This window comes from Hippocampus guttulatus, chromosome 14 (assembly GCF_054856545.1).
Source record: "Hippocampus guttulatus isolate MCC_2025c chromosome 14, RoL_Hgut_1.0, whole genome shotgun sequence".
NCBI classification, from domain to species: Eukaryota; Metazoa; Chordata; class Actinopteri; order Syngnathiformes; family Syngnathidae; genus Hippocampus; species Hippocampus guttulatus.
This window is the reverse complement of record NC_141274.1, coordinates 11883149-11908586: the sequence shown is the minus strand read 5'-3', so window position 1 is coordinate 11908586 and position 25438 is coordinate 11883149. Positions and strand designations below refer to the sequence as shown.

At 42.7% G+C, this 25438-nt stretch overlaps 1 protein-coding gene across 13 annotated transcripts in view; it reads left to right on the top strand.

Moving 5' to 3' along the window:
- mbnl1 (muscleblind-like splicing regulator 1) overlaps positions 1–25345 on the top strand; it is a 43374-nt gene extending 18029 nt beyond the window's left edge. For 4 of the 13 annotated variants that reach the window (XM_086128828.1, XM_086128825.1, XM_086128829.1 and 1 more), the window contains exons 3-12: positions 13535–13705; positions 14610–14831; positions 16959–17198; positions 18530–18583; positions 19612–19765; positions 21570–21605; positions 22457–22548; positions 22794–22838; positions 23419–23490; positions 25157–25345. In XM_086128828.1, the coding sequence (XP_085984954.1) occupies positions 13535–13705; positions 14610–14831; positions 16959–17198; positions 18530–18583; positions 19612–19765; positions 21570–21605; positions 22457–22548; positions 22794–22838; positions 23419–23475 (1071 nt within the window). In that variant the 3' untranslated portion in view covers positions 23476–23490; positions 25157–25345. The remainder of the gene's footprint in view (positions 1–13534; positions 13706–14609; positions 14832–16958; positions 17199–18529; positions 18584–19611; positions 19766–21569; positions 21606–22456; positions 22549–22793; positions 22839–23418; positions 23491–25156) is intronic. The other 9 variants (XM_086128830.1, XM_086128831.1, XM_086128832.1 and 6 more) reach the window with 9 other exon arrangements.
- Positions 25346–25438: the final 93 nt, after the last annotated feature.

Below are 25438 nucleotides of genomic sequence, written 5' to 3'. Positions count from 1 at the left end.
AGCATGTTTATGTGGAGTGGTTAGGTAGCACCGTCAGGTAAAAGGCAAACATACACGGTGGTGTAAATATTAGTTAGGTTGCTACTCGACAACGGTTATCCCGCTTAGGAGTAAAATCAACATGCCGCGCTCAGTGTGTGGCTGTGTTCGTTTTGAGTTCGTGGGGCTAATGTCTATTTGACACTTCTGTCACACGGCGTACACCAAATCGAATGACACAATGCACATGGCCCCGTTCAAGCAGCAGTTACCTTTTTAGTAGATGACGAAGCAGTTGCAGATAAATTAAGGATCATCCAGCTTGATGTACGGTAAAATCCTGTCAATAACACTCATTGAAAAAAAAATATCCCAAGTCGAGGGGGCTGAAGCAGAAATAAACATGCTCACATTATTTCGACATTTACCAGTTTACTGAGGTGTTGTTGATTTACAGTATGGCACGTTTCATACATAACGCAACTCAATATGCTTCACAAACTCATTAAAAGTACATTTTAAAGCAGTTACAAAGTCAGAGTTTAAAGTAAAGAAATAAAAAATGATCTGGCAAAAATGACTAAAAGTGTATACTGTGCAAGAACAAGATTTTCGAAAACATAATTTACTTTCTACCAGTTCAGAGTGTGCCCCGCCCACTGTCCGAAGTCAACCGGGCTGGGCTCCAGCACAACCGTGACCCTCGTGAGGATAAAGCGGTTCAGTGTGTGTGTGTGTGTGTTTTAAATTTTTCTCCAAATGATCACTTCTACCCCATTCCTAGAAAATCACAATGCCCGCAAGCTAGTCATGTGGTGTTTGGGGAGTACCTGGTGTCCACAGGCTCCACATTATTAAATTGCTTATTTTGGTATGTAAATTTATGATATGGGTTATCAAACACGTGTCTGTAACATAAGTCTATTATTTTGTCATTTTATGTTAACTGTTCTTTTGATGGTGGCGCGGGCACCTGCAGCGGCTCCTCTCTCTCCTGAGGAAAGAAATTTCATCTGTGCCGTATGTAGCACATTTGACACATTTGACAATAAAGTTGACTTGAACTTCAACTTGAAGTCCAATTTTTAATACAGGGCCAACTCATCATAACCTTCGGTGTGAACACACCTGTCGAAAGCTCGTGTGTAGAGCTGCCGAGGGAAGGTGATGTGATGCTAAACAGACCGAACCTTCCTTTTGATAGTTCTCAAAATATGTTCGTTCAGTGTTTATCCGCATATCATCATGCGAACTTCGCAAAAGTGGGAATCCAATCTTTGCTTGTCTGCCTGTTTGCTTGACACCTTGCGCTTGTCCATAGAAGATATGGTTATGCGAGGTAAAAAAAAAAAAAAAAGACACCTGTTTGCAGTATTGTAATGCTAGAAGTAATTTGACTAAGACGAATGTGTTTTCAAGTTGAGGAGTTCTTCACCCCTATGATTAGCTAGGTTTGTTTTTAGTTGCGCCATGCTGACTTCCAGCCAATCCTGCGGTGATGTTGTAATCCAGACCGTCTCCGGGGTCCACACGGACTTCTGTCTGCTGCAGTCCACACATAAATTCTCCACCCCTAATTGGATTTTTAATTGGATATCTGTGGGCGCATCCATGGCGAAATCCTTCTTGAAAGCATTTGCCCGGAATTCAGTCATCCGTAAGGTGTAAGCGTTTTCTCAAAGTGAGACTTTTTTTAAATTTCTATATGACACAAAGCCACGGGGGGGGTGTTGTCATCTCCAGTTTTTATTAAGAGCTCACTTACCTTACAAGGAGCTTTTGTTTTAATCGCTATTGTTTGAGATGCTTCTATTGTTTAGCGAAAAACTAATACCTTACACGCGGTTGCACAGTAAACTTACCATACTGTACACCGAAGCATTCTTTCGCCGACCGTTCTGCGGCGTGTACAGTACATCGTCCTCAGATCACTGATCACTGCCCCTTTTTCTTCTCCGTGTCAGCTGACTCTGTCCCACCATCACACTGGGTCCCTTTATAACACTGCTAATACAATGAGCACTTCTCTGTCGACCTGCCGCCTCCCGTGTGTATTTTGCCCCTACACAGGCGTGCACCATAAACACTTCAGGGGTGCGCGTGTTCAGCTGAGGAGCAAATAGTGATGCCTTGACAGTTGACGCTCAAATTATCCTGTTAAATAATCTTCAATCCACATTTTGCCAAAGATTACTTCCTAGGTGGCGATGAAGATGTCAGCAGGAATGCTGTCAAGTCTATTTGTCTCCAATCTCAATGTATAAACCAGATAAGACAAAAGAAATGTAGTTTCGGAAGCAGATGACCATCTTTTTTTTTTTTTTTTTTTTTTTAATTCATAAATTATATTTTAGATCATATGCGTCTTAAAAAGTCACTTAAATTATGAATTGAGGTTCTATTGTGTATCCTTTCATACGGTGAAACATCCATCCATCCATCCATTTTCCGAACCGCTTGATCCTCACTAGGGTCGCGGGGGGTGCTGGAGCCTAAACCAGCCATCTCCGGGCAGTAGGCGGGGGACACCCTGAATCAGTTGCCAGCCAATCGCAGGGCACACAGAGACGAACAACCATCCACGCCCACACTCACACCTAGGGACAATTTAGAGCGTCCAACCAGCCTGACATGCATGTTTTTGGAATGTGGGAGGAAACCGGAGCACCCGGAGAAAACCCACGCAGGCCCGGGGAGAACATGCAAACTCCACACAGGGAGGCTGGAGCTGGAATCGAACCCGGTACCTCTGCACTGCGAAGCCGACGTGCTAACCACTGGGCTACCGGGCCGCTACGGTGAAACAATCCATCATTATTTCATCAGCATTTTCTGAATGCTATTCCAATACTTCGGCCCATGCAAAACATTATTGTTGGCTGCCTCTTACAAACATAAGCATGCAGCAAATCTCTTCCATCACCGCTGAGGGATCTGCATGAGCCACAAAGTGCATTCGCAACCGAAAAGTTTCCAAACATGTTGTGCTTAAAGGCACCGGTGCAACATTTAAACGACAAGCGTGCATATGGTGAGGAACTCTTTTTCTGAACATTGTTACAAAAGTGGTGGGGCAAAGATTTTCTGATATTTTCTTTGGCTGGGTTTTGAATGTTTGCTGTTGCCTGTGTGGTAATGTCCTGGCTCCAAATGGACGTGTTTGCGCTGAAGGGGGAGGAGACATTCGGGTGCAGGCTAGATTTAAGATGATTGGCAATCTGGAAGGAATATTGGTGTAAACCTTGGCACGGTGACTCCCTTTTATCGTAGCCAGGGTGCTATCCTGGTTCCGTAGTCCGACATAATCTCAGTGTACTTTATAAGGGGCTCTGTTTTGTTTTGTTTTTTCCTAATGGCATGTCTTCTTTCTCACACGCCCGCAATCCCACCTACAAACAACACAACTCTGCCATTATCCCTCCCACTTGACTGGTGAGCGTAGCGCCCCGGGGGCATTAGCTTCATTTACTAAACACTTGCGCAAGCCGCCCCTCCCTCACATAAATTTAGCACTGTCAGTCAGGTTTACTCAGCCCCTCTTCCTTCTCATGTTGCCGAACATGAAAGACAAATGCCAGAAGCTACACACGCTCACACTGGCCGCTGCTAACGCTTGTCACAGACAACCGAATCGTAGCTCATAACTGACTCATTTTATTATTCGACCTCGGCTTGCTTATAACCGTGCCGCTTTTTTGTTTTCATAACTACATTCCTTCATAAAATGGCAGTGTCTGGGCCTGTCAACATTTTTATTGTTCTGCCGTCTTTCATGCAGCCGTTGCGTTTCGATTGATACGAAATTAAGTCTTTTTTTTTAATGATGATGATAAGTTGTTAAAATGTCACTGGTGAAATTTCATCTGAAGTTTGATGGTCATATTTGCACGGGTGTGCTGCGTCGTAACTTCGTCTTGAAATATGGTCGACATAAGGGATGGGCTGCTCTGGTTGTTTGCCACTTAAAACAGGTTGCTTTACAGTACAGTATTGGGAATTTGACGACATTTCAGTCTCCAACATAGTAGGATCACTTGAAATTATGTGGTCAGTTCTTAGTTTCACATTAAAAAAACAAATGCGACTTCTAATGTGAACGCAACGTGTCTATGATGTGAAATGACTGTGAACAAAAGCAGGACGTTGAGTGCCATGCTCCGGGGGGGGGAAGAAAAAACTAAAGTGAATATTGTCCGGCGTGTAGGGGCTCATTTTATTATCTCGTATCGCCAGAGTAGCGAGGCGAGAGGAGGTAGAAATATTTTGGGGATAAGAGTAAACACTCCTCGATCTCCTCATTTCATGGAGACGTCTACTAAAAATGACGTCACGTCATTGACACGCATAAAGAATGAACCATCAAGAAAGGTCATTGGTTTGAAAGTGTCCTTGCCAGCCACCCATTGATGTATGAGTGTCTGTGAGCGTGTGAATATGAAGCTTTGTATGGCGCTTTGAGGGCTGTATGGTGTAGATAACACTTTGTCTATAAATACACCCATTTACCATTAGAAAATTGTCGAGGTGTCAACCACTTGAGCATTTTTTTGCTGTTTCCAGCACTGCTCGGAGGGAACAGTGTATTTGAATTTGGATATTTGCATCTAAGTTCAATTCTAATGAGTAGACATTTATTATTAGTTATAATTTGCATTAACAGTTAATGTTAAGAGAATAGTAAGCATTTCTTTGGGGCGGGGGAATACACGTTTGACTATGGGGCAACACGGTTTTAGTAAATCTGCCTCACAACTGCCTGGCGACCCTTCCGGGGTATAGTCTGTCTCTTGCACAAAATCATCTGGGCTTCAACTCAGCCATCAACCCTAATGAGGACAAGCGATGCTGAAAATAGATGGAGATTCCAGTATGAAAAAAACAAACACTTTCCTTCATTTTTGCCACTGGGAATTTTAGCCATACCACTCATTAGCCTCTCGTTTGTGGTCGTGAGGAGCAGAAAGATGCCTTTTTTTATTTTAATGGTGTCTAACCTTGAGGCTAAACGGCAGTTTGTTTTTTTAAATACAACAGAGGATCCATCTGGATTTTCTGGGTGCGGTCTTTATTTACATGTGTGAGATTTTTTTTTTGTTAGTTTTTTTTGCACAAGCACACTTCTATTTGTTTTTTTAAATACAACAGAGGATCCATCTGGATTTTCTGGGTGCGGTCTTTATTTACATGTGTGAGATTTTTTTTTTGTTAGTTTTTTTTGCACAAGCACACTTCTATTCCGAACTGGCTTAGAAATGGCAGTCTCTCTTGGTTACTGGCTCTTTTAACGGTCATGCAACCACATATTATTTTTCCAGGTGATCCATAAAGGGAATTTCTTGAAATCCCTCTTGTGTCTCGTTCCTGTGCTGTTTGTGCTTCATTTTGATTGAGTCTGCCGATGTTCCCAACTCAGCCGTGCTGCAATGCACCATCAAATTAGTCTCTTATTCATCCCGGCAGTTCTGACCCCATATAGGATTGTATATCATCTCTATTAGCAATCCAATTAGTATTCTTAACTCAGTTAAATGAGAAAGCGCCTTGAGAAGCGGCTAATGCATTTTCTCGTTTTACTTCACGTTAACGTCTGCTCATAATTTAAAACTGTGTCAGAAACAAATTAAATTACTCCTACTACGCTGTCGGCTTTCTTGTCCTTAATAGAAACAGGAAGGGGCGAGGGTGAAAAGATCCTGCTTTAGCTGGTGCCAAGTCCGAAGGGGATAATCACACAGAAACAGGATTAGGGCCAGTTGACAGTGGGATTAGAGCCGCGGATAGGATTAGCGTTTTGGAGATCAGATTAGTGTGCTGGATTGATTCTATAAATTCACTGTCGGAGGAGCATGCGCGTGTGTGAATGTAGATTTTACAATGCAGGCGCCCCAGAGTTGAGATTGAAAATGCAGATGAGATAAAAAAGGAGCGCATGGATCAAAGACATCGAGGAGAAGTGTCATATCGCTCAGGTTTTATTTTCACCTCTTGAAATGCTGAGAGTTGTTTTCAAAGTCTATATTAGCCTACGGTTCATGTTTCCTTCCTTATTTGTGTGCGCGTGTTCCTCTCCTCCCCTTATCCTTAACTTTCCATTTCTACCTGTGACAAATATAATACATAATCTTGAATTAAAAAACATTCAAGACGTGAAATACAATCATGTCAAATGAAATCACAGCCCCCCCCCCCAAAAAAAAAGCTCAATTAACATCAACAGCAGAGAAATGAGCACACCTCAGCCATGTCAAAACTACAGCGTGGTGTTTTGAAACTTCATCCGGCGTCGAAGAAATTCACAGGAAAGCAAGTTTGGGACAACAAATGCAGCGCAAAGGGGTCGGATCATAAAAAAAGAAAAACAAATCCACAGAGGTCTAACTTTGGACGCAGGGCTCCTGTGTACGTGACATCTGACCTGAGGCGTTTCTTCAAAACAACACCCTGTCGGGTGTGAATAACTCACACTGTTCGGCTGTTTGTGTGTACACAAATAACAAGACTGCCGCCCCTGTGACACACACTATACGGAATAAAGTACTTGCACAGATCTTTTAATCAGTTTATTAGTCGAGGGCCAACTTCGCAAATGTTATTGTCACTCGTTGCAAATTTTAAAGTCCATGTAAAATGTCTTCTCAATTTGACTAGTCGGCAACAGAATTGTTAACAACCCGGACAAATTCAAATGATTGAAACAAGCCCCGAAGCATACAAATGGAGGCTTTAAAATCCTGAAAAAAAAAAGCCATCGTGTCCGCTCTCAGGTGCAGTGACTGCGTCCGCTGAATACGCTAAAACCACACCCTGCTCAACTGTCAATCAAATGCGACCCACTACAAATGGATGCTACTTTGTCTCGAATCAGTCTTATTCCTTCACATAACTACGTTTCAGTCATGAAAATATACAGTATATCTGCCACAGGCCTTTGGTGGCTGGTATATATCCCACCTGCTTGTCGCAGCAGGCTCGCTGTCAATTTCAACCTTCTCACTCTCTCGCCTCTCTTTTTGACGTGTGCTGCACACTCCTGTCTGACAACCAGGCTCTCGATAAGCGGCCACGCCAGCCCGAAGTCTTGGTCCACACGCTGGCTGTCAAGCCCGACTTTTTCAAGAATTTTCCACCCTCCCTTCTCTGTGTGGCGTGCATGCGTTTGTGGCTGACAACAAGGCGCTCTAAAGTGGCCATCCCATCCCATCTTAATACGATATTTAAAAGCTTTTAATATCTGTTCACAGATTTTATATAATCCCTCTCCAGTACCCATCGGAATGTTTAAAATGTATCGGTTTTGCCTTTAACATTTCTGGAGTTGGCTTAATAGGGTGAAAAACAAAACCAAAAAAATCTCAAGAAGATGCATGCACCTCCCCTAAAGGAAGAAGCACGCGTAACGGTTTGGGCTTGAACCTTTGCTCCCCTGAATTGCACTTTATTTATTTGATCATTACATTTTGCACGATTCTCCTGTTTGAGATGGATGATTAGGTTGCCTGAAAGACTGCGATCAACTCCGTATTTCCTTCCATGCCCACTATTACTTGCAATAATCATGTGTCCCAATATGGTTGTCCACATATATCCGTTCCATCTATTCTTCAAAACCTCAAATTTCTACACGATTATCCATCAATATTTGGAATGCTGGCATGTGTCTTCGTTTTATAGCTGAACTGTCACCCATAATCCTTTGCCATTGTTCTGACAGGGTGGTAATGCGTCACCAGGGGCAAACTGTAACTATTGTTGTAGATTAACAAGCCCCAGCCGGCCACATCTTCATAAGCCCTGCTGATCACATATCAGTTCCTGGACCCTGACCACTGAGCAGCGCAGTGAGCGTCAGTGTTTGCTATGCACATCACCACAAGGGTATGACTGTGTTGTGCCTGGTCTGAAATAGACATGCAATGGCAACAAGTAAACCGAGCTGGCGTGGGTCACTTTTTCACTCCTTTTTAGAAACAGTTGCAAAGTGTAGTTCTCGTATAAGCAGCGGGTGGGGTTTTGCTTTTGCCCACCGCCACCATCCATCGAGAGGGTTTTTGGTTTTCTGCGTCAAAGCGTTGATTTTAGAATTCTATTCCCAAAGGTTATTTGAGCGCATTTCCCTTGTCACGACACAAATGAGCAAGTTTCACAACTACCGCAACTGACTCAGTCACTGCAGTCATAGTCGTTTAAAGGATAAAGAATGTATGCCTGTGGGTGTTGTTCTATTGTCTGCCTACTTGTGTTGCTGCATTGTTTGTGTTCCAATATTTATTGTTTAATCCTGTCTTTGGTGTACATATATATATATATATACAGTATATATATATAATTTTTTTTAAACAGCACTTTTCTGCTGTAGGCTATTTGAGGTAGGGCATGTTCAACAAAGACCAACCACTGGGCGTGAGCCTTTGAGTGGCTGCTGCTGGCCGGCAACACAAAGCTTCATTCACAGTGTGCACGAGAGGAGAAAGCGCTTTCATCTCCGGGTATGTTTGGACAGAAGTCACTGGAACGCCGGCCGGAGAACAGTAGAGCCTCACATACTGTGATCTAAACCATCCCTACCGAACGACAGACCATCAAAGATTCCCCTGCCATGGTGAACGTGATCCTAATTATCACGATATGTAAACATGATGATATATGCAGAGTAATGCAATCTCTCCATCCCTCATGGACTTGGAACGAACGTGATATTGGACGAAAATGTAGTTGTCCTTTTTCACATTTAATAGCTTCCACTCCTCAAATTGAATGTTGGCAAGGACTTGACTCAGTCTCTTTTATAACTGGGCTGTGGCTGTGTTCAGATTGAATCGGTCACATTCAAGCTCACCTTAATTGGGAGTCAGCACACACCTGCCACAATTTAAAGTGCCTCAGATAACCTCAAAACATTTCCTGATGTTCAAGTAGGCTTTCCCTTACATTTTTTGGGCTATTCATCAGAAGCCTGCATCTTTTGTTTTGTTTTTACTAAAGCTGACGGCTATTCGGAACTGTTCATAATTCCTTCCACCAGTTCCAGCTGAAGAAAAACGGCCCCAAATCAGGTTGCAAGCACCACCGTGCGTCATGAAGTGTTCTTTTGATAATGAGCGGTGTTGTTTGCGCCAAACATAACTTTTGGAATTGATGTTCCGAAAGTTCAAACTTGGTTTCATCGCACCGTGCCAAAAACTCCTGCGAGGAAACAAAAAAATGACAGCAAAAGCCGACTAGAACATCTGAACGTGATTTGGGGTTTGATTTATTCTATTAAAATTCAACGATTTTACACAAGTAAATCTTTGTAGCTTTGTCGAAAACAGAAGTAGAAAAATGTGATTCATCGCGATAAATTACCCAGTACGGAAAATGTTCCAGTCAATTAGTAACTCATAATACATTGAGACCGCCATATTCAATTTCTTCTTCATTTGAATGCCAGGCGCCACTAAAAGTATATCAAGTGACACAAAATCAAAACATGGAACACCTAAAAGTACAGTTTTAAAATTTCTGGGGGTGGGGGGGCAGAACAATGCCATGTAGCTATTGATATAAGAACGTGAAAATTGATTTTGGTTTATTTCAAGAAAACCTTTGCCAAATGTCTCAATCGACTCTTAAATTCAACTCCTGTGAGCTGTTTTGGTTGTCATGAATATGTTGCTCCACATAAATGCGCCTGTAAATTTACAAGATATTTAAAATGAACAGGAAGCTGAAGAAACTAGGTGTGGACTCATTTTATGATTTTTTTTATTTTATTTTATTTACCATGGCTATACAAGTCCGTGCAAACTTTTATTAACAAACACTTCACAACAGCCGGATTTAATCTTGCAAAATTGATCCAAACGTTAGCCTCTGAGTATTACACAGCGACCAAAAATGCTGCTAAATGTTCCCTGAGCAAACAGCAGCAGTATTGTATAACTGACTCACATTGTCTGCTGCGCTTTCTTTTCTCCTTAAGGGGAGTAGAATATTTCTGTTTTCGCCGTGGGAGTACGACGTCGTTCAGATGGCTAGGTGAAGCAAAGTGCATCGTTCCTCGTGCATACCGCATGCCTCCTCTCCTCTCCAAAAGGATGGGACGCAGCCCCACCCGGCATTCTTTCAACCTCACTTCATTGTTTGCTCAAACCTTGCAGAGTTTCTAAAGCAAGGGTGTGTAACAATTTAGAAGGGAGAGTTGGACAAGTGCGTGATCTGGGCGGGACGTGTTTTTACAACTGAACGTCATCAATCAGGCCGCGCGGTAGCCAGCCACATTTTGTTTCCGCTTTGGCCTGGATTTTGCCAAGACAAAACTCTGCAACAATTTGGTGGATAACGAGTTTTGAAATCAGAAGTCAAGAATAATGGTTGGTTCAGCCATCGTTTACGTTCGTCTCATAAGTACCTAATGAGATCATGCCTGCAATACCTCTATGTAATGATGGATTACATATGACAATTTTAAGTTTTGCTTGAGGCTTAAAAGCATCATGATGGCACGTTTAAACATTGCCGCAGCGACGAGAGTGTTGCAGCCAGATAGGACGTTCCTCGTGTCATGATTTATGTTTATTATTATGTTTAGAAAATACCACAGGTTTCATTCAGGTTAGATCATATTATTTTGTTGTATTTATCATGACATTAAACCGATCCGTGTGGCAAAAAAGGTTGGGGACCGCTGAGGACTAGAGCGGACAGCTAAGTGTGTGCCGCTTAAGAAGCTGACGTCACCAAGAATGAGAATACGGAACTTCTCAAAATCAGAATGTCATGAAAATGAAGTCGTATAGTTGGAAGAATGGAATCATAAGGCGAAAGTAAGGCAATCATTTCCGACGTGATGCTGATCAAGTAGTTAGGTTAACGAGATGGGGAAAAAAGGTTTTGTAATAATAGAGAAAAAAAATAAGTTGTCATTCTCTGACCAAATAAAGAGGGGTGGGGGGTGCAATTGTAAAACTGGTGGTGAGATTTGAACGCAGCCTCACTTCACGAGTAAAACACAAATATCAAGAGGAAAAATACCATTCGAGATAATCTCCTTGTAAAACACGCTTTTACGGCACGCATCTCATGTCATACTGTAGACGCAGAATGACAGGGTCGAGGTTTGCTTCCTGATTTTTAATACATACAGTATGTACATTTTTTAATCAAGACCATATAGAGTGAAATTTCTATCGCTCTTGATCACGTTTTTTTTTTACTACGATTAAAGACTGACATTGAACCATTGCCCAGCCCTAATTCAGCATTTTGTCTGCAAGCGTACTCTATTTACAACTCTTTTCTCTGGGTCGATAAGTAATTACTTTAAGACATGAACGTTTTCCCCTTCAACTGTATAATGTTTGCGTGAACAACACTAATTAAAAAGGGCTGACATCAGGAGGCTTCTTTGTGGACCAGCCCTTGCTGCGGGGCGGTGACTTCTCAATATTTTCATTGTCAAGCTTCTTTGCAACTCTGTTATCAGAAAAAACAATTCAAGGAAGCACCATGATGTAATGTGAGAGTGTCTGGCTGCTCTGTTGCCTTGGATACCGTCTTGAGCTGCGACTCGAGGCTGTTGATGTCACGATCAGACGAGCAACCACAAACGGGGCGGAAGGCGTGATGTCCTCTTCTTTCTAATCTTCCTCCTGCTTCTTTGAATCATCTCCACGTTCCCTCTCGGCGTGCGGTGACCCGCAATGATCTTCACTTGCGCAAGTTCTAACAGTTCCCTGACGCTGGGCCAGCTCTCGCTGCTCAGATAATACGACTGCGTTACCTCCACTGACGCAAACCTCTCCGCCAGTCGGACATTTTTTTGTTGTTGTTGTTGTTCTGAATATGTCATGGCTACCAGCAAAAGTAGACTTTTATTTGGAATTATGATAGTGCCTCAGCTGTGAATCCGGTTGGCAGCCGTGGGAGGGTCAAACGGGGTGAACGCAATGTGATCTGCGTAACGCACGCGTATTAGCACACGCTTGGCCCCCATCAACCGCGCTGCCTGCCGCTGGCATTCTCTGAATGACAGTGCTATTAGAACACGTACACTTAATGGTGTGTAATTTCAACCTTTCAACCCAGGTGAGGATAATTCTGCGGCTCAGTTTAGCTTTACCATTGACATAAATTATAGTCAATTAAAAAAAGAGATATGCACATATATATATATATATATATATATATATATGCCACCTTTTGCCAGATTATGAATAAATTACGCAATCCTTTCGCTGCATGCCGAGCGGATATTCAAAAGCATACATGAAAGATGCGAGTTGTAATTTATTTTTGTGTCTTTATTTATTTTGAAGTGGAATGTTCTGAGATGTTTTTGGAATAGTTTGTGCTATGTTTACAATTTAAATGATCGAGTTTTCATATGGTTGTGTTCTCACATTTTAGGGAGTCTCAATTATTTGCAGTTTTGCACGCTTTTTTTTTTCATTTGCCGTCATGCTAGGTGCCCGCTATATATGGCTAGACGAGTGCATCTCAGTCTCAGCAAGATCCAATAACAACTTGAGACAGCAACTTCAATCTAAGGGGACAAAAATCCCCCCTCCTCCCCCCTGCAATCAAAGTACACTTCTTCACCATGATCCCACTCCTCTCACCCTTGCACCTGTCTGGTAATCCAGTATGAGTGAAAGTGAAGGAGAGTGAAGTCATGATAGGGGACTGAGATGTCTCCCAGGGGGGGCTGCTCAGTGAGGTCAAGCAGGCCCTTGGGCCTGTCTGTCTATTCCAAACGTTGTTTGTCTGTGTTGGCCTTTACGTCATGTAATGTGTAGTGTGTGCTCGGGCCACCTGTTGCGTGACCCTGAGAGCATGCATGAATGCTTGCTCTTTTTTTCTTGGTCATGTATTGCGGAGGTATCGAATCCCGACTTGATATCGGCAAAAACTTGAAAACAAATGACTCGGACTTGGATGCAAAAAAAAAAAATGCGATCAGCACTAGCAAGAATCTGAATCAGAATTAGCAACGAAATTGAATAGCGGGTTCAATGTGCGGAAACAACTAAACAAAGCGAGCCTGGTCAAAGGCAATCACCGGGTCAGTTGCGCTGATCATTGCCAAAAAAATTATTATGTTGCTCAATCAGTGATTTATTCACTTTATGGGAAGCTTTTGACCCAGGGCATGTGCTTTCAAGTTGACAATATTTTGCCAAGCTTGCCTTCCCATCGTGGCTTTTGTTCAACTCAGAGCTGAGGTAGAGACGAATAATGGGTTTGTTTGACTGTCATTCTCCTTTCGTTGGTTTTTACAAAAGAGTATAAAAGCTATCGATCAATTTATTTTCTTTCTGTACTGTTGTCCTCATTATAGAGTTGTTGATGAACTGGAGCCTATCCCAGGTGACTTTGGACAAGGGTCCGAGTACACCCTAGACTAGTGGTCAACCAATTGCAGCGTAGTCCATATTGAGGGATTGCTGACTTTTGCAATGTAAACGGACAGACAGATTTACGAGACTCATTTACAATTTCACACGAGCGGTTTTGCCCTTTTAAATGCCCATAAATACAGATAAGATAAGGAAAACCCTTGCCCTTCCTTTTCCAGGGCCGCTGTTCCAGAGAGAACTGCAAATACCTGCACCCTCCTCCGCACCTAAAGAACCAACTGGAGATCAATGGCAGAAACAACCTGATTCAGCAGAAGAACATGGTCATGCTGGCTCAACAGATGCAGCTCGCCAACGCCATGATGCCTGCCACGCAGCTACCGCCCATGGTGAGAAGACACACCCACAAACACGCCAACCTATATCTATAGCGGACCCCCACATATTTGAGATTCTGCATTCACAGCATATGCACAGCACATTTTTGTCTACTTGGGGTCGCCATGCATACGTTTGACTGCAGTATCAGTGACTTTGAGTGTGTATGGCTTTAAAAGGCAAGTGCCTGGTGAGTGACATGGGTGTCGGTGAATTACAGTCTGGAGTTGGCTGGCTGTTGACAGGCAAACCAGTTAACAGCGACTCGGCGTGAGTTGTGGCCATCGTCAGCTCGTGTATGTTTTTGCTTATTATGTGTTTGCTTTCTGAACATTTGTTCACTCAAGCGATTAGTGGCCGCGACTATCCTTGGCCACTTGCGTAGACATTAAAATGAAGGTTTTATTGATTATTATCATTTATTAGTTGGTTGTTTATGCTTGCTTATGTTTATGCTGTCGTGGTTACAGTATGGCCTTTGTCTGGCAATTCATAATTATGATGTACATGTCTCCGAAATTATTTGTTGTCATATTGTGGTTCATTATTATTTTGATTATTTTTATCATCATCATTGAAGGAGAAGAGATCTTTCAATCCATAGGATGTGTAGAAAGGGATGGCATTTTGCACACCGGGACTTTTTTCCATTCCTTTGTGGATATGGAAAGCCGATGCGAAGTGTTTTATTGTCTGTAACTGATGCTTCGGCTTTTGGGTAGTGTATATCTTATGTGCAAAATAAACGTGGTACATGCATGAACGTACCTGGTCTCCCAGTGAGACTGCAGACTTGTGTGAGTGGAGACAATGCAGCTCATTTACTATCTCCGCAGCAGATTTGATCATCTGCGTTATTGTCTGCACAAACAAGATCTGTTTTGTTCACCCTAAGCTCATTCCTCCATCCTTCAGCACATGTTCTCTGTGACGCCCGGCCTGGCCACCAACGCCAACGCTGCGGCCGCAGCTGCAGCCGCGGCCTTTAATCCCTACCTGAGCCCCGTGTCGCCAGGCCTGATGCCCCCGGAGATCCTGCCCAGCACCCCAGTCCTCATGGCTTCCAGCCCCGCCGTCAACCAAGTCCCCAACGCTGCCGCTGCAGCCCAGAAGCTGCTGAGAACAGACAGACTTGAGGTAACCGCAGCCTTCTTCTCCTGAAATGACAGAAACCGACATCCCTGAAAATGTCAAATGAAAACGCTTCCTGGAGAATTTGTTGTTTTTACTCAGAAAAGTAAGTTCAACAACTTTAAACAGAATCCCAATCCATCCTTATGTAAAACAACAAAAGTGGTTTTCAACCGTTGAAACTACCCACGGACATTTTTAGTCTCATCAGTTCAAATCTGGAGAGATGTTGATGATTACAAATCATTCCGCATAAAGATCTTCATTGAAATGATGCAAGACGATGACAAATGCTCGCAATTATTTGCATCATCAAGCGCGTATCCAGATGTGCATGTTGAGCTTTTAATCAAAACATGCTACCAAACTACACATGTTGAAGTATTTACCGGTACTCACAGTCCAGGACGTGGGCACAACTTGGATTGTGCTGCCACCCGCTGTCTCATATGTGAACTACAGAAATCGTCTGACAAGAAGTTCTGGAGTTGCGTTGCACTACTGCAGCGTTTGCCAACTTTTACTTAATCAAGGCACACATTTTACAGTAGAAACATCTCTCTCAATATATTAACAAGCAACATCTGAAGTTCCTGTTCCTTTCTTGTTTGTATATAAACATATTTTGATCCCTCCTCATTCCTACTCTTTGTTTTTGTGTGTACTTAATGGGTTTGTGCTATTAACTCATTCAATACCAGCCAATTCTGGACCAAGTCTGAAAAGACGTTTAAAAACGTCTTTGGGAGTGAATGAGTTAATGTGATTTTTTTTTTTAATGTGTGGATGTTGCCGCCGTGGCATTTGAATTTTCCCAACTTGATCAATAAAATCTATCCGAATGGCAACAGGTCACGATACATTTTAGCCTTATCTCCTGCCCTTTAGTGGAAGACCATTGAATTACTCTTCCTGTCTCTTCGTCTTGTACGTAACTAGTGTCGTCTTCTTCTTCTTCTCCTTTCGGCTTGTCCCTGTTTTGTACGTAACTAGTGTATATGAATAAATATATTTGAAGTTAATAAAGTCAAATTCTCGTAAATTAAGTGAATTTAGATGATTTCCTGCAAAACACTTGAGACTAATGTGCTGTAGCACAGTGATTGGAAATCCCTGCTAAACGCTACTATATCTGAATGGAGGAACATGATCGCAAGAGTCCTTTTTTTCTGTTTCAAACACTGCTGGTCTCATCCATTTTTAACCTTTTTGTAGTTTTTAGAACTGCGCACCATTCAATGAGACAGCTAAATGCCTTGATGACTCATACTTAATCTGCATAAACATAAAAAAGCCGAATGGATTGTGCAGTACCAAGTGCTGGTTTTATGAGAGCAAAAAATGATGGAGCGTTAATGGCTTGGATACCACAAAAATTGTAGCACGTTATAAGAAAAATGTAATTATAAATCGAGTGGGCAGCTTTGCAACAATAAAACAAATAGCTCACCAAATGTCTCCCAGCTGCTTTTACATAGAGCAAGAGAACGGCTCCAATTCTTTCTTTTTTTTCACTGTTGTTGTCTGGCATAATCATAGTAACCTCATAGGCCTATGAAATGCTGTTGAAATGATGTGAAGCCAGAATTAGGAAGCTCCAAAAACATCACAATGAGGATTGTTGATAAAGATGTCCGCTTGCATTTGAGTCACTGCACTGTATTAAATACAAAATACATGTTAGATATTATAACTACCTCTTTTCCTCACATCAGGTTTTTGAGATATTTTCATTTTTAGTTTTTAAATTTGACCTCTAACAGCTCGCGCAATACGCATTTACCATATCTTGTCATTTATAGGTATGACATTCCAGCTGTTGCTGAACCAAACCCTTAATTCATTACTGAATATATTTCTACATTACAGTTTAAATGTATCCTTGTATTATTTTTATTCGTCTGAAAACCTGATGTGCTTGAGAAAAAACAAGGGCAGACTCAGAATCAGCACAAAGAAATTGGTACAACTTTTTGGGGGTGTGGAATGGATCATTGGCATTTCAGTTCATTTCAATGGGCAACCCTGATTTGGAATACGACTAAACTGAGTTACGCGTTTGATCACGGAACAAATTCAACTCGTAAGTCAAGGTACCACTGTATATTCTTATGGCTGTCTCTTTGGTTTTAGGTGTGTCGCGAGTACCAGAGGGGCAACTGTTCCCGGGGGGAGGACGACTGTCGCTTTGCCCACCCCGCAGACAGCACCATGATCGACACCACCGACAACACCGTCACCGTGTGCATGGACTACATCAAGGGGCGGTGCTCCCGCGAGAAGTGCAAGTACTTCCACCCGCCGGCGCACCTGCAGGCTAAAATTAAGGCCACCCAGCACCAGGTGAACCAGGCCTCAGCCGCCGCTGCCATGGTGAGCAACGTTTGACAGATTCATTGTGTGCGAGATCATTTTTTTTATTTCAATGTTGGCTCGGGTCAAGCATTATGATAATATACTAGCCCACAAATAGGAAAGATAGTTCTTCCCTTTGTTGGGGGACTTTTTTTTTGGGGGGGGGGCTTTCTCTCTGTTACTTCCTGTCCTCTTGACTTTATAAACGGGTTTTGTTGCGCTTTAAGTTCCGCCTATTAGCAGTGGGACTATCGCACCCACTTTTCTTCTGGTTGTTGTGGGGGGGGGGGGGGGGGGGTTCTTTGTGTGTTTTGTTTCTTATACGCTATTGTTGATGTAGAGCGGCTGTGAGCTGGAAGTGAATCATTGCAAAGTGACGAAGGATGTGCACAGTGAAACCTCCTCAGATGCTGTACAGTGAACCTCCATTTATTGCGGGGAATATGTTACAGACCGACTCACAATAGCTGACAGTTTGCGATACGGAGAACACGTCATTTAAAAAATGAAAGTAGTTTTTAAAGCTCAATTTTGCAACTTTTGGGACCCATGCAAACACATTTTTCTATTGCCGATAACCAAAGAACTGAAAAAGCTAACAACTTTTTTTTTCTATAAAATGGCGAGCAATATGTGGAATTGAAAGCAGCTGTGTGTTAAATTTATTACAACTTATTAAATTCCACTTTTAAAAGTATTCCATGGCGCCTGTTCAGAAATGAGCATAGCTGTAACAGAAATTACGACACTCACAGGCAACAATGACTATTACTAGAACTCAGTAGGGGACCTTCTCTGCCTCTTCTTTCTTACAATGCAAGTCTTCCAGTAGACCCCCAGCGTGTTGTGGCACAACATGTTAGTACAATAAAGGCACAACTCTCAATTCAGACTTGTAGATTGTGAAAACACTTTAAAAAATTATTCCGTATAAATTTTCAATCCAGCCGGGGCGCGAGCGATGACCTGCATAATTACGGGGGTTCACTGTATTCTGCTTAATACGATTATCGAGTTAAATACCGAATGAACAATGTTTTCATCGCTACGTCCATCCATTTGTGTGTGACGTTAACTAATGTAGACGAGTAGTACTGTATGTAGTTTCATGATGATCGTGTAACCGTTCAGCAGTAGAGCTCGTCTCCACATTGTGCATGCCTTAGTCCAGTAATCCCCTTGTAAAAAAAATGCATTCCAATGATTTGTTTTTTTATTTGTTTTTTTTTCTCACCTATACCCAAACTGCACTGCTGCCCCCATGATGCACCTCTGCTTGCTGGTTTATGTTAATGCGCTTGAACCCCATTGGCCCATTGCCATCATGTGCTCGCTGCCTGCTAATTAAGACTCAGTCGGCTGTCAAATCACTGAAGCGACCCCTCGACGCAACCTTTGACCTGGTACTATGACCTTTCACCTTTTAGCTTGGCATGTGGCTTTGTTGTAGAGCAGTGTTTTAACTAATGCTTATTTGGTCGTCTTTGTCTCGATGCAATGTCTGTTTGTTTGTTTTGTTTTTTTCCTTCTGCCTTCAATGTGGGTGACGAACTGACTGCGACTCTTCCATTTAGGGTTTGGAAGGGGGATTCCAAATGAGGTCACCTCAATTACAAATTCACAAAGAGCCGCCATCAATTCGTCTCCTGTCGTGTCTCTTAACACAAAGCTAGTGAGGGTTTAGGGGAAGCCTTTTTTTAACGGTGGCATGGCTTTTTGTCTAATGTCCAAGTTGTTCACTGTGGTGGAGCTATCGAGTGTGTGCATGAATGTGATGCTAGTGCACGTCAGGTGGGGCTAAGAGGTCTTTACTGTCTTGCAGCTACACAGTGGGGGGGGGGGGAACACACCCTAACAGGTGATTCAAAAGAGATGGGTCACGCCAATCAGAGCTCAAAGGTGGTCTTACGTCAAAGATATATTTTGTGCTTTGGCCCGAGACCTTTTTGGACTTTTGTCTGAGCGTGAACCATCACTGAACACGGCTTCCACAGTTTATCATGGAGCTAGCAGTGCAGCCTCCCTCTCTCTCTCTCTCTGTGCTTCCCACCTCTTGTTAGCAGCTGTATTGTCGTCCTTTAATTGTGAATGCTTGCTTATTGTTGCAGTTAGTTAGCCGCAAATACCAAGTTAATATTCCCAGTGAAGTTGATAATTCATGAATGTTTACTAGCCAGTAGCTCCAGTAGGCACCATGCTCCTGCTTGTGTAGTACATGTGTCCGAGTGCTGCTTGCTTGCTACTGATGATATGATCATATTGTTGATGTACACACAAGGATGATGTAATGCTTCTCCTATGATGTCTTCTAACATATATTCCCTTTTTTTTTTGTTTTGTTTTGTTTTTTGTTTTTTCCAACTCATCTTTTTTTTCCCCTCCACACACTCTTATCTCTCTATCACTGACCTGCGCTCATCTGGCTGGGCAGGGTATCGCCCCCAGTGTCATGGCTCCCCTGCCAAAGCGGGCAGCCCTGGAGAAAGCCAACGGGGCCTCTGCTGTGTTTAACACCGGCATGCTCCAGTACCAACAGGCCCTGGCCAGCATGCAGTTTCAGCAGCAGGCTGCTTTCCTCCCATCAGGTATGCAAACCGCAAGCTTGCCCTCTGATCAGCGGGACGGTGCCCGGATCGGCCTAACCCGGCTCCTGCTTGGCTCCGGTTGGACCGATGGCTGTTCATAACATTCTGGACCATTTATCCAACTTGTGTGATTTATTCATTTATTTATTAATTTCAACTTTTGGATAGAGGGACATGACAAAGATAGATAGCTCAAGACGTAGCCACTGTTTGCTTTGCAAGTCACAAACCTCCTACTAGTTTTACTGATGTAAAATGGGCGATTTCCACCAAGCGGTACGGTTCACTTCAGTTCGTCACATTAAAGTTTGAATTTGGAGCCTCCTTTGATTGTAATCCACAGTTTATCTTCCCAGTCACAACATGTTTGGATTTTTGGCTTTCGGGTGAAATGTGAGGATGAACCAAAACTGTACGATCACTGGGGTTGGTCATCAATTTGAAGCACAAAAGCCTGTGTTGAGTCCGCGAGAACAAGGAGCATGGATGTTAACATTGCACATTAAAACAGTGCAAAATTGAGTTTTACCACCGGATATTTTGAATGATATGTTTCCTCTTCCTAGTTGTTTTAACATTTTATTTCTAATCAACGTAGTGGTTTTTATTTTATCTTAAATCGATTTTTTTTAAATTGGTAAAAAAAAAATCAAAAATTATCACACGTACAGATACAAATACGTAGATTGTCATTCGCCCAGCCCTCCAAAGCACAATGTGTTAACAAAGGTGTTCATTTAATCTTGATACTAACCAGTTAATTCAACTTTTTCATAGATGCCGAAGGCTCAATATTATATTTTGACAAATTAAAACTCATTTTGAATAATTAAAAAAAAAAAGCTCAATTTTTTTTTCTCGACTATACTTATCTCGTGATGCACTTTTCAGCCATATCGCTAACTTTAGCTTTTATAGGCAAATTTAACTTCACACTCTCCGAGCATTTGAATGCACATGCACATCCATTCAACACTTTCTGCATAACTTTTCATTGTCTGACAAAATGCCGAAGGGCCAAATTCCCAACAGGTGATTGACGTCTGAATTGAATAATACATTCTCCAAGGCAATCACTTCTATGCCTTTCTGTGACTCTGCCAGTCTCCACTGGACCTCCAATTGTAATTGAACTAGAACAATTATTGGGCCATTCATGGAACAAACACCTATCGCAAACTAATTGCAGGCACATCTACAGTGTATCGTTGCGCTGACTACATCGAGAGGTACAGGTAAAAATAAAGGTGCGAGTGTGGCTATTTGAGAGGCGACTAGAAATGATGGCTCAATTCATTGACTGCACTTGTACATTTTGGCAACAGAGACTCTCCACACTTCTCTTTATCGCCACGGGTACATATGAAATGATGACTGTAGTCAGGTATTAGGTAGGTTAAAAAAAAAAGGCAAACGTATCGAACTGAACCAAACCGTCCACGCTTGGTGGAAACGAGGCATCTGGGTTCAGATTCACAACTTTGTAAACAGCCCATAGTTTGCTCATTGAAAGTGGTCACTCATATTTCATGACTGGGGCTTGTGGTGGAGCTAAGATGCTAACCGCGGTGACATCTCATGATGATCTAACAGGCTGCAGAGTGTGGCTTCCGGACTTTTTCAAGCCTGTGTTTATAATGTTCTGAGCCTTCTCGGGTTTTACATGTGTACCATACTTGAAAACATGACTGACCAACAGATATTAAGCTTCCCCCACCTTCACTCTAACGAACCTTGTGATGGGCTGTTTTGATTTCTCTTCCCCTTATCCAATCCACTTCCTGTTGCATTGCATGATGGGCAGGCTCAATATTGTGCATGACCCCTGCAGCCGGCGTTGGTAGGTTCCAATTCTCCTTTTTCAGTTCTGTGTGACTTCCTGTCTGTGGCTCGCATGTGGCATCGTAATGTAACCAGTTTACCCTGAGTTGTGTTCGTTAAATGTGGCAAACTGCGCTGCTGACACCACTCCAAGTGTTTTTTTTGAAAATGCAAAAGACAAATAATTCCATGTTGTGTTTTACCTGTCATTGACATGTATTCATTGTATTTAGTTCAAATGAGTTTTGATTTTGCTCTTTTGACTGTGTCGCTTGACCACTTACACTCTCGTGCCTGTTGTCAACCTCGCTTCTGGCTGGTCACACTTAAGAGTGCCTTTCACTTGAAGACACTTTTCAAACCATTACATAACGAGGGAGATCCATTTTGAACCTTTCCCCCTGCTCATCTCTGCCGGAATGACTTTAGGACTAAATATTACCGGTACTCAGTTCAGTTTTTAGATGATTGATATTCTGTTAGGGCCTGTTTCCGGTCATTGATCTCAAAAGTATAATCTTGCCTTCTGCCATTTTATCATTTCTCATTTACTCTGCCTGTTCGCTATATGCCACTGGCATAGAGAGATGTACAGTCAATAAATGAGAGGTTTTCCGACCATTTCACTGAAATTGGGTAATTTCCCGCCCTACAGTGGTTGGGAATGACTCGCCCGGTTTATTCCTCAGACCTCAGCCACACTTTCACGGTCTGTCGGCAGAGAAACAAAAGGGACCGTGTTAAATAGAATCCCTCGAGAACTTCCTCTTTTGTCTTACCCTTCTGTTGTGTGTACGTGTGTGTGTGCGCGTGCGTCGACACTGCTCCTCTATATATTTTTGCTTACATGATTCTCCCCTCCAAAAAAAGTTCCCATGATGCACGGTGGTACCCCAGTCACTGTGTCTGCAGCCACCACATCTGCCACAAGCGTTCCCTTCGCAACTGCCTCCACCAATCAGGTTTGCACCTCCACCGCCTCTCTTTCTCTCTGACTACACAAGGACGATCGAGGGATGCTCATGTCTCACAGCCAGTGGGTGGGTTGCAAAATCGACGGTGCTTCCTCTTGTTGGCCTACACTAGAGTCCGACATGCCAACGTGGACCGGGAATACTCGTCTTTCCTTCTTGACAAAACAAATTGTGTTGCATTTTAATGTGTGTCCTCCTTGTAACTCCCGTTTTTTGTCCTTTCCTATTTTGAGGACTCTTCCTTATCAAAGTTGACTACCAACGAATACATGCAATTGGTATGTATGAGGTAGTTTTTTGTTTTTGTTTTTAAATTCCCCCCTCCCCCTACATTCACCATTCGCACAGCTTGTGCAACAGCTGCTCTCTGTGCCCTTTGGTGCTTGGCTTTTTTTTTTGTTTTTTTCCTCCTTTTTAATTTTTTATTTGACATTTTTCGCTGCTGCTTCCAGCACGTAAAATTCCAGCTTTACCATGTTCCAGCCCGACAGTCTCGATATTGTTACGGGCGCATTGTAGGCAAAGTCTGTCCAACGACATCTTTGAGGAGGAGCCAGTTTTGTGCATTCTGCTGTTGAGTTGTGCAGGTCAACAACATGGAGGACTTAAATTTGCATGGGGGAGCCAACTCACTGACCTTTCACTGCCTTAATAATAATCATTATAATAATGCCTCTCCCCTTCTTCATGCTGTCCAGATGCGCTGACTCTCTCTCAAGTATAGCTTCTATCTTTTTGGTTTTGTTTGTTTTTTCCCAGCTGAGAACTTCTCATAAAGTGACAGGATGGCGTTCCGCTGTATTTTGTGTTCGAATCGCACTCGGTTGAATCACGTGTCTGCTTTCTACCCCTCCCCAGATTCCAATAATATCTGCAGATCATCTGAGTAGTCACAAGTACTTGACTCAAATGTAGTTCCTCTCAAGAACAGTGAGTCTTTGTTTAAATCCATCACGCATACACTCACTTATAAAATGTTGGGGATATTCGGCTTTTGGATTGAAATTTCAGGATGCACAAGAACCTTGACAAGTAAACTTAATTTGACCTTCTCTAAACGTTTGCAACCGTTTCAGTATTTCTTGTACAACTTGCTTGTTTTCTAACAAGGAACCGAAGGAGAAAATTCATGACAAAATATCCAAGCACGTCCGCTTCAGTGCCTTTCTGTGACTCCTGCAGTCGTTCTGTATCTCTGTCGCAACGTGCCGAAGACGCTCTGGCGAGGTGCTGTTGATCAATTGTGAGGTATCGTCTGGGTTGCACGATGGCAAATTGTGAGGAGTCGTGACGTTGCAGGGCGTGCCAAGGTTTTGAAAAGTTGCCTACTTGTTTTTTTTTTTCAGCAACAATCGTTATTGAACAAGTCAAATTACAAATCACAGAAAACTAAACGAAGAGAAAAGTTGTCTAGTAATGGATAGGGGGATTTCCGAGAAGCGCGTCTCGAGGCTTGCTTCCTTTAGGGGCGCAGCCTAACAAAGCCTTGCTAACCCAGCTGTCCCACGTTGCCGCTTCAGGAAGTGGTTCGCATTTTGCTGTGAGCTTTGACAGCCATAAAAAAATCCTCAAGGCTCCATTCAAAACGTATCTGTGTTCCGTATATAATTTTATATCGCCGATTTTTGTTAAACTAGATTGGAGGCCCTGATTAATTTGCCACATGGGCTGTTACTGCACAGCAAGAAGCCTCAGCCAGAAGGAAAAAGTGCATAAAAAGCACTTCATTGAAGAAAGTAAAATACGCATGCAAGTGGCTTCAGTTACATAAACGCACAGCTATTGGTGGGGAAATATTGTCTCTTCATTTTTGATTGTGCTTGTTGGAATGAATTGTAAAACCTCCACCGGGTGGTCAAGGATAGATATTGTGGCGACCCCAAGTGGGCAAAAATAAGTGCACCTCCCATGCGTAATAGGATGGCAATATTATGTATAAAGCTTTAAGTATATCCCAACACAGTAATAAAATAACTATATAGTCACAGAGGTCATGTGATCAACTCATTCGCAATCTCTGCATACAGGCGCCTGATAACAATCCCGATTATTTGAATCAGATGTTGTTGGAGGAGATAAACATGGAAAACCCTGAACAATTGTGGCCTTGGAATATGGGGGCTTTGACACCTGTAGTCTAAATCTCTCGTCGATCGCAGTGGTTACGTTCCAGACAACGCCGGCAATAAATGAGGGGTTATTGTATGCTGCTCGTCCAAAGCATAATTCCATTCGAGTTCGGCTTGGTTTTTTTTTCCGACTGAGATGTTTATATGGAGCATTTTCATTTGGATTGGGTTTCTAACCTGATGGGGATGTGACTTTTAGTGTCCTAGTTATAGAACAGCATGTGCAAAAAGCACTGAAACTTTGGGCATGAATTCCAGAAGACAGAAAGTCAAATTCAATTCACCTATCGGTGTTGTTATGCATTTTAAGTTCATCCTGAAATCTAGCCACAAAGCCACATATCCTGATCTTTTTGACAGTCATGTTGGTCTTTTTTTCTGTTCATTTGTTACCCCCCTGTGTTTCTTCCTGTGAAAACCTCCAAAAGGTATATCTAATGCCCAACTCCTCTTTCCTCCCCTTCCAGATCAAATGAATGTGTGCTGGCACCGTCCGAGCCAAAACAGTTCAGCCTTTATTTACATAAAACTTTAAGAATGTCAAGGAACGGCACAGAGGAGGGTCTACCATCTGTCAAAACATCCAGGGTGCGACCCGTGCCATCTGCCCACATGTAAAAAGCTGAGAGAGAAGAGGCCATCTTGGTGCCTGGGGGGGAGGGATGAGGGAAAAGGTGAGGGGGGGGGGGGGGGTCAGTGGGTCTCATCACACCGCTGTACATCTAAATCATGGCTCTCGATTGGTTGTA